Below are 8,117 nucleotides of genomic sequence, written 5' to 3'. Positions count from 1 at the left end.
GAAGTAAGCTGTATTTCTCACCTAGACCTAAAGTTGCATGTCTCTTTCAATACACTTAACTGGTTACTTATGCCTCAGAGTGCCCAACCAAACATCCTGGAGCTACAGGTTGTTATGAGCCATCTTCCATGGGTGCTGAGAACCAAACTCCAGTCCTCTACAAGAGTACTGAGCACACGCTTAACTGCTGAGCCATCTCTCCAGCCCCAAAATTGAAGTTGTTTTTTTATTAATTTTCCATGAAAACAACCTTAGCAGTTAAATGAAAATATAATCACAAATACCATTGGAGACATTTGCCACCCTTTTAGCTTGTTTTTGGCCTTCTGTTGTTACATGTCCAGTACCAAAAATATATATATTTTAGTTAACCATGTTAGTGAATAATTATGCAATTCAATCCAGACCAAAGGAATTATAGCTTTTAAATATTGATTCAATTCTTCAAAGAAAATAATCCTCAGTTGAAAACCCACTTCAAAACGAAACCAGGCTGAGGTCCTATACTGGAGTCTTGGGCATACTCAGGATGACCTTTACTGAAGTAGAGTCCAGGATGAAGAACCTGGACGAGGCTCCACAGATGACTACAGGACAGCTTGCTTTCCTAGACCTGAAAGCACACCATGCCATGTGGCTACAAACACCTATCTTCCAACCATAAGGTAAAGCTAATATTTTATTGCCTATGTATGAGATTATGACATTTGCAGGAAGATCCATGCCTCCTATCAGATGTACCTCTGCGTCTCACCCTAAACATGTGCTGTAGAAAGAAAATGTGTAAGTGCACTTCAACTAAATGTGAAGTCGGACATTACAAGATTGTTTGATCCTGTGTCAGGCACCAAACGTTGGAAACAATCTTAACTATGAATGATGATAGAGTGCTTAGAATTAAAGCATTTGGCTCACTCATTGGTGCCAAATCTCAAGAAAATTGTAACACTTTAAGTAATTCCTATGGATCTAGCATGGATATTTAATCTTTTCAACTAACCAAAGAAAATTTCTTCTTTAAAAATGTTTTTAGCATGGGTGTTGGCTTTTCATCACAAAACACCAAATGAAATTTTAATAACTTTCCCTATGAAAAATTATTTGTGACAATTTACTTGAAATTAGTTTATAACTTATAAAGTAATATATAGGAGCTTTACGTGTGAGAGTCACGTATGTGTATTTTTTTTTAAGTGAGAAACTTTTTTTTTGTTTTGTTTTTTTCAAGACAGGGTTTCTCTGTGTAGCTTTGCGCCTTTCCTGGTACTCGCTTTGGAGACCAGGCTGGCCTCGAACTCACAGAGATCCACCTGCCTCTGCCTCCCGAGTGCTGGGATTAAAGGCGTGCGCCACCACCGCCCGGCTTAAGTGAGAAACTTTTAAGAATAGGTAGCACGTGTCTTTTATCCTAACATTGGGAAGGCAGACACAGGTGGATCTCTGAATTCGATGCCACCTTGCTCTACAGAGTGAGTTCCAGGACAGCAAGGGCTATACAGAAACCCTGCATACCCCCGCACCCTCCAAAAAAAGAATAGAGACAAAGAATAGCCGAACATCGTGGCACACTCCTTTAGTCATGAGGCAGAGGCAGTTGAGTATCTATGAATTAGAGGCCAGCCTGGTCTACATAGTGAGACCTTGTCTTTAATTTAAAACAACAAAACAAAAAACCAATAAAGACAAAGAATACATAGATGCCCTTAGACAAAAACTTACCCCAAACTTGAGCCCATGGTAGTGATTCTAGTACAAACAGACATGTACTCTGTGGCCAGAGGTAAGGTCAAGGTCATAGCCATAGGAGCTTTGAGTGTGGGTCCTTAACTCAGTAAAAATAAAAACAAAGAGATTGTGATCCTTGAGAACTATCCCTAAGTTTTCTTTCTCAAAAACAATGGAGAGTGCCCGGGGACTTGACGTAGCTTTTGGAGGCTTCTGAAGTGTTGAACTCAGTTTAATAATACCCAACCCACTGGCAAGCACTCTGCCAAGTGACTCCAAGATGCTCTATATAAAAATGAAGCGGTGCACTTCTGGACAGGAACACTGGTCGACCCGCCGCACTTTCTTCCAGGTCCCTTGACATCGAGGATTGCCAATGGCTTGCCAGCGAAGAGTCTGATTTCTGAAACGATATTATAGAAACGTAGGTTATACTAAAAGCAAACCAAAGGAAATTCTAATCTACACGGTTATAACTTTTTGAAAAGGATCTATGTATTTTTAATTTGTGTGTATGATTGTTTTGCCCTCACATATGTGAGTGTATGCATGCCTAGTGACCACAGGGGCCAGAAGAGGGTACTTGATCCCCTGGAGCTGGGTTGTTAGCCTCTATGTGGGTGCTGGGAACTGAATCCAGGTCCTCTACAAGAGCAACAAGTGCTGTTAACGGCTGAGCCACCTCTCCAGCCCTAATGTGCTGTTTGTTGATGTTTTTAAAGACAATGTGCTAGCTAGTGTTATATCAATCTGATACAAGCTAGAGCCATTCAGGAAGAGGGAATCTCAATTGAGAAACTTATTCCACCAGACTGGCCAGTGGGCAAGCCTGTGGTACATTTTTTTTAATTGATGTTTGATGTGACAGGGGTCAGCTCACTGTGGGCCGTGACATCCCTAGGCTAGTGGTCCTAGATGCTGTAAGAAAGGCTAAGCAAACCATGGGGAGCAAACAAATATGCAGCATTCTTCTATGGCCTCTGCTCCAGTTCCTGACTCCAGGTTCCTGCCCTGACTTCCCTCAGTGAAAGACTTACAGTCTATAAGAGTAAATAGAACCTTTACTTCCCAAATTGCTTTTGATCATAGTACTGTATCACAGCAATAGAAACCATAACTAAGATAGATAGTAATCACACAGCTTCAAAATACATTACAAATCAGTTTTTTAAATTATGTATTCATTTTTTTTAAATTTTATGTGTATGAGTGTTTTGCCTAAATGTATGCTTGTGGGTATTGGATCTCCTGGGACTGGGTTTATAGATGGTTGTGAGCTGCCATGTGGGTGCTGGGAACTGAACCCGGGTCCTCTGGAAGAACATCCAGTGCTCTTAACCACAGAGCCATCTCTAGCCACCACCACCCCAAACCCCTTTCTACAGTCACAGAGAAGACGTTCTTGGGTTCTGCCAATATAAGTTACCGATTAATCCCTATTCGAGGACACTCATGTTCAGAGTTGCCTGGGGTTTCCTTGCCCATTTCTCCCAGGTGAACGTAGGTGCTGCACACAGACAATGGTGTTCTGTGTATGGTTAAGCTAGGAGGGTCTAGCCAAATGACCACTTTCGTCCTATTCCAACTCTTTGATTTCATAATGAAAAATGGAAAAAGTACAGAAAACAAAGCCAGAGAATTAAAAATATTATTCATTAAGTCACTCAAATAGTAACCAGGGTTTAAGTGCTCTCTTTATTGGGTACAAATTGAATTATAAATTCATTTAAAGTCAAAATAGAGATGAGGTATTCAGAAAAACATTAAATCCAAATATTAGGTTTCATTTGATATGAATTCCTTACCCACTTTATTGCTCATATGGCAAACTCAATAGAGACCACTAGGCACAAGTGACTAATAAACACGAACCGAATTATTAAATATTAAAACATGATGGGAATAATGAATGATTAACTGGAAAGGTCAGGATTTTACTTTTAATCTATTTTTACCAATTACACCTGACATGCTGGAAACCATTATGGTGTGACTAAATTGGTTCTTATCCATAGCGTCTCCAGTGATTCCTTTTTTCTAGCTGTAAAAGGCGTTTAGTGGGTCTAACTGAAAGTGAGTGCAGGACCGGGAGAGGCTTTTGGGGAGACACAATGTCTGGAGTCACTGTTTGCAGAAAACCCACCTCAGACACAGCAGATCGGAAACATTACTGGGGTTCGAATCACTTGGCAGGGCCAGCACACTATGACCCCTTATTTGCCCACTCCATCTTTTTGAATGGGACTTGTGGGTTAAGGATGAATGTTATTTTTTTTAAGATTTTATTCATTTTTAGTTATGTGCATATGTGTGTGAGTCTTTGAGGAACCCAAAAAGCCGAGCTGCAGTTAGCAGCAGAAGTGAGCTCCCCAACCTGCGTGCCGAGGACTGAACTCGGGTCCTCTGGGAAAGCAGCACAAACCCTTAACTGCTGAGCTGTCTCTCCGGCCACAACTTCTGTGTTTTTAAGAATTAAAAGAAGCCAAGTATGGTAATCTATGTTTGCAATCCCAATATTTTGGAGGCTGATTCTGGAGGATTGCCATGAGTTCCAGGCCACCGTGACCTGTGTCGTGGGTTCCAGGCTATCCTTAGCTAGAGTGGGACCCTATTTCAAACAGCAACAAAGAGTTAAGGAAAAACCAAAAGAGTAATATTTCATGACACATGAAAATCATCCAAAACTTAAATTCTGGGGTTCACACATAGAGTTTTGTTAGAACAAAGCCAAGCTTTAAATAGTATCAACGGCTGCTCTCATGACCAATGCCAGAGTACAGTCGTTATGAGAAAAGATGTATTGGATGAAAAGCCAAAAATAACTGCTTTCTGACATTTTATAGGACAAGTTTTAGGTCCAGACCTCCAAGATTACTAAAACTCTGGTTCACCTGGTCCTAAGAAGTAGGACCAAGAATATGTATGTATTCTAATTCTCCAACCCAAGAGATTCAGAGTCAAGTCGTCTATAGTACTTTAGAGTGACCAGAGTTTTGGTAGTCTTTGGGGAGCTTCATCTGAAGTGAACGCCAATAACCAAGCTGGCCTGTGTACTTCTGCTCCAGAGAGCTTCTGAGTCCTACAGTGGGAACCAAAGCCCTGGATAGGGGTCCCTGGATAGGTTCTCCTCACTGCTCACATCCTGCCCTGCGCTGAAATGCTGCATACTGCTCAGCTCTTCAGGACACAGAGGACGGGTCCTCAGGGTGAGCAGAAAAGCCCTTCGGTCAGTGGCCTGTCCTTACCCATCAGAATCCAGGCCATCTCCGGAACAACGCAGGCTCACAGAGTTCATGGCCGGAGGCTGACAGTCCACACACACTGTGTATCCCTCTCGGAGATACTGCATCCATCGAGTGAGGGGACGGTTGTCCAGGGCACAATGAGGAGTCAGGGACTCTGTCCTGAACTCCATACAGTATCTGGAGCAAAAGAAGTCAAGAGGTTATTTACCATTCTTAGAAGCAGCCCAACACTGTAGGAAGTCTTAAGGGGCCATGTCAACCCCACATGGTAAAGATTATTCATTCTTTACTTTTTAGACAAGGTTTCATTGGGTAGCCCAAGTTGACCTAGTAGTAATCCTCTCTCCTCAGTCTCCTAAGTGATGGCATTACAAATGTGCTACTGTGCCCAGCATAGGTACATGTATGCATGCATGCATACATACATATGCATACATACATGTGATTGAGATAGAGGCTCACATACCTCATATTGGCCTCAAACTCAACAATGCAGCTGAGGCTGGCCTTGTACTCCTGATCCTCTTAACTCCACCCCACCCTAAATGTGAGGATTACAAGTGTGCACCACCATGATTAACTAAACATTATAATTTTTTAAGAGTAAAAATCTGAGATTCAATAACTCATCACTAGTAAGCATCCTGGGGATCTGAGCATGTGGCTGTTAGGTCTCTCTTATCTGATGGAAGAAGAGTGGACCCAGGTGAGCATGGAGATGATGCCTTCCAGCCCGTGCATGAAGTGTCAATGAGAAGCCCTCCAAAAGAAAGTGTGTCAACTTTCAAATTCACAAAACAGTTCATGAAGACTCTCAGAAGTTGCAGGCATGGTAGTGTACTCTTTTAATCCCAGATAGGCAGATTTCTGTGAGTTCTCGGTCAGCCTGGTCTACAGAGCAAGTTCCAGGACAGTCAGGGCTACACAGAGAAACCTTGTCTTGAAAAACCAAAGAGAAGTGGAAGGGAGGGAAGGAGGGAGGGAGGGAGGGAGGGAGGGAGGGAGGAAGGAAAAGCAGGGAAAACGTAACAGTAATTTTAAAGCAACAAATTACCCAGCATCCTCGGTGTGTGTAGACCACTGTGGAGATGCGGCTTGTATTGTTCTCTTCTTGTTGAATGCAGAACTAGTTATAAATGCAGGGACTAGAAAAGGGAGAATTACACTGTATTTGTGCAGTCCAGTACTCCATAAGGCTTCCCAAACTGGGTTCTGTGCCGATCTGAGGCCTCTGTTTCCAAATCCAAAGATCTTAGTGGCACAGCATCAAGGGAGACTGTTACAGCATCTTCTGAAGCAAACTGAATCAGTATTTATATGCATCTAGAGAGCTACAGAGGACGCCACAGACCCCTGCTGAGCATATCGACCTCCAGGCATGAAAGTGTAAAGGAAGGAGAGGGACCAAAACAAAAAGCTGGCAGAAATAAAAGAAAAATGGGGAGGGGGCAAGGGAAAGAAAGTGGTAATGGATATTAGAGCATGAGAAAGAGAACGAAAGAAAAAGAAGAAGAGAAGAGAGGGAAAGGCAGTGAAAATGAAGTTCAAGGACAGATGAAAGAAAGAAAAGGGAAAGAAGAGAAAACAAGCAGGAAAAAATGAGAAAGAACAGAAAAAGCAAGGCAAGAAAATACGGGTGTCCCCAAGCCTCTTGGGAACCACAGCCTGGTAGCTTTGCCCCCCTAAATCCCTACAACCGAATGTGGAGGCTGTGAAAACTGAGCAAGAGTAAGACGTTTCTGGATGTGCAGATGCACAATGAATGTGAGCTGTTTCTGGCAACGCACGCCCACGTACATCGCGTGACTTCACCACAGCCGTGATTCTGAATATGTACACTTTGCCCTGTGTATGGCCATCACATCAGGAAATGCTGGCTGGAACACTGGCTCAGCTTTGAGGCTGTGGTGGATTAAGGTTTGTAGTGTTTTTAGTGTAGATGCAAAGTTCTCTGCCCTTATTGAAATACAATGACTCGACTATGGTAAACAAGGCCTTGATGTTTTCATAGAAGCATTAAATCAGTATATCTTTATATAGTGTTGTATTAGAACTTAAAAATTGCTATTTGAGTTACTGACTTGACTTTCCTTTAAAAAAATTAAGTCATTCAGTGATTTTGACTTGGGATTAGGACAAAATTTCCAACAACTTCTGAAATGGCCCTAAACATCTTTCTGCCTCTTTGTACTGTATATTTCTGTGAGGCGGTATGCTCAAAATTGATGATTATAAAAGCAAAATGTCAATCAAACTCTGAAAAATGTCAAAGATGTTCTGTGTCCTGTATACCAAATATTCAACCAGGACTTGCTTTTTACATAAAAATAAATATGCCCAATCTATCTCATTAGTATGTGGATTTGCTTTCACCTTTAATAAGGGGTAAAATTATATGTAAAAAAAAGAATTGTTTTAAAATAAATTTCATTATGACAGTAAACATTTTATTTATTTACCTTTTTATATACTTATTCATTAGGGTAAATGTGGATGGAAATTGGAAGGTGAAAAGGAGTCACAAGTAGAAAAAGGTTAAGAAGTCCTGGTTTAGCCTGGTGGTGGCGGCACACACCTTTAGTCCCGACACTCGGGAAGTAGAGGCAGGCTGATCTCTGCGAGTTCGAAGCCAGCCTGGTCTACAGAGTGAGTTCCAGGACAGCCAGGGCTGTTACACAGAGAAACCCTGTCTCAAAAAAACAAAACAAAAACCAAACACACAAAGATGTCACAAGAAAAAAGCTGGGCCTCCAGGCTGGCAATCATATTAAAAAGGAAAATCCAAGCATGGCAGGAGTTCCTATAGAATCCTAACACTGGGGAGAAAAAGACAGGAGGATCCCTGGGTTCGCTGACCAGCCAGTCCTGCTAAATCAACGAGCTCCACGCTCAGTGAGAGACCCTGGCTCAAAACTAAGGTGGAGACAGACTGGGGAATATACCCAACATCAACTTCTGCCTTCTGTGCACACACACACACACACACACACACACACACGCACGCACGCACGCACGCACGCATAGCTGTATAAGTTCAGAACAGACAATTTTTCCCAAAATATCTCCAGTCCTGCTTGGGTGAATCTACAGATTGTATGGACAGAGCCTGAGTGACTCAACAGCCCCTCTGCCTTTTGCTTCAGAAAT

At 42.2% G+C, this 8,117-nt stretch overlaps 1 protein-coding gene across 1 annotated transcript in view; it reads right to left on the bottom strand.

Moving 5' to 3' along the window:
* Window positions 1-207: 207 nt before the first annotated feature.
* The window catches only part of Sbspon (somatomedin B and thrombospondin type 1 domain containing), a 30,398-nt gene continuing 22,488 nt past the window's right edge, over window positions 208-8,117 (bottom strand). The window contains exons 3-5 of the mRNA XM_052718380.1: window positions 6,025-6,115; window positions 4,971-5,147; window positions 208-2,128 (exon numbers count right to left, since the gene is read on the bottom strand). Of these exons, the coding sequence (XP_052574340.1) occupies window positions 2,011-2,128; window positions 4,971-5,147; window positions 6,025-6,115 (386 nt within the window). The 3' untranslated portion in view covers window positions 208-2,010. The remainder of the gene's footprint in view (window positions 2,129-4,970; window positions 5,148-6,024; window positions 6,116-8,117) is intronic.

This window comes from Peromyscus californicus, unplaced genomic scaffold (genome assembly GCF_007827085.1).
Source record: "Peromyscus californicus insignis strain IS unplaced genomic scaffold, ASM782708v3 Scaffold_5__1_contigs__length_169319896, whole genome shotgun sequence".
NCBI lineage: Eukaryota > Metazoa > Chordata > Mammalia > Rodentia > Cricetidae > Peromyscus > Peromyscus californicus.
Note: the sequence above shows the minus strand (reverse complement) of the source record. Positions and strands in the feature narration are given on the sequence as shown.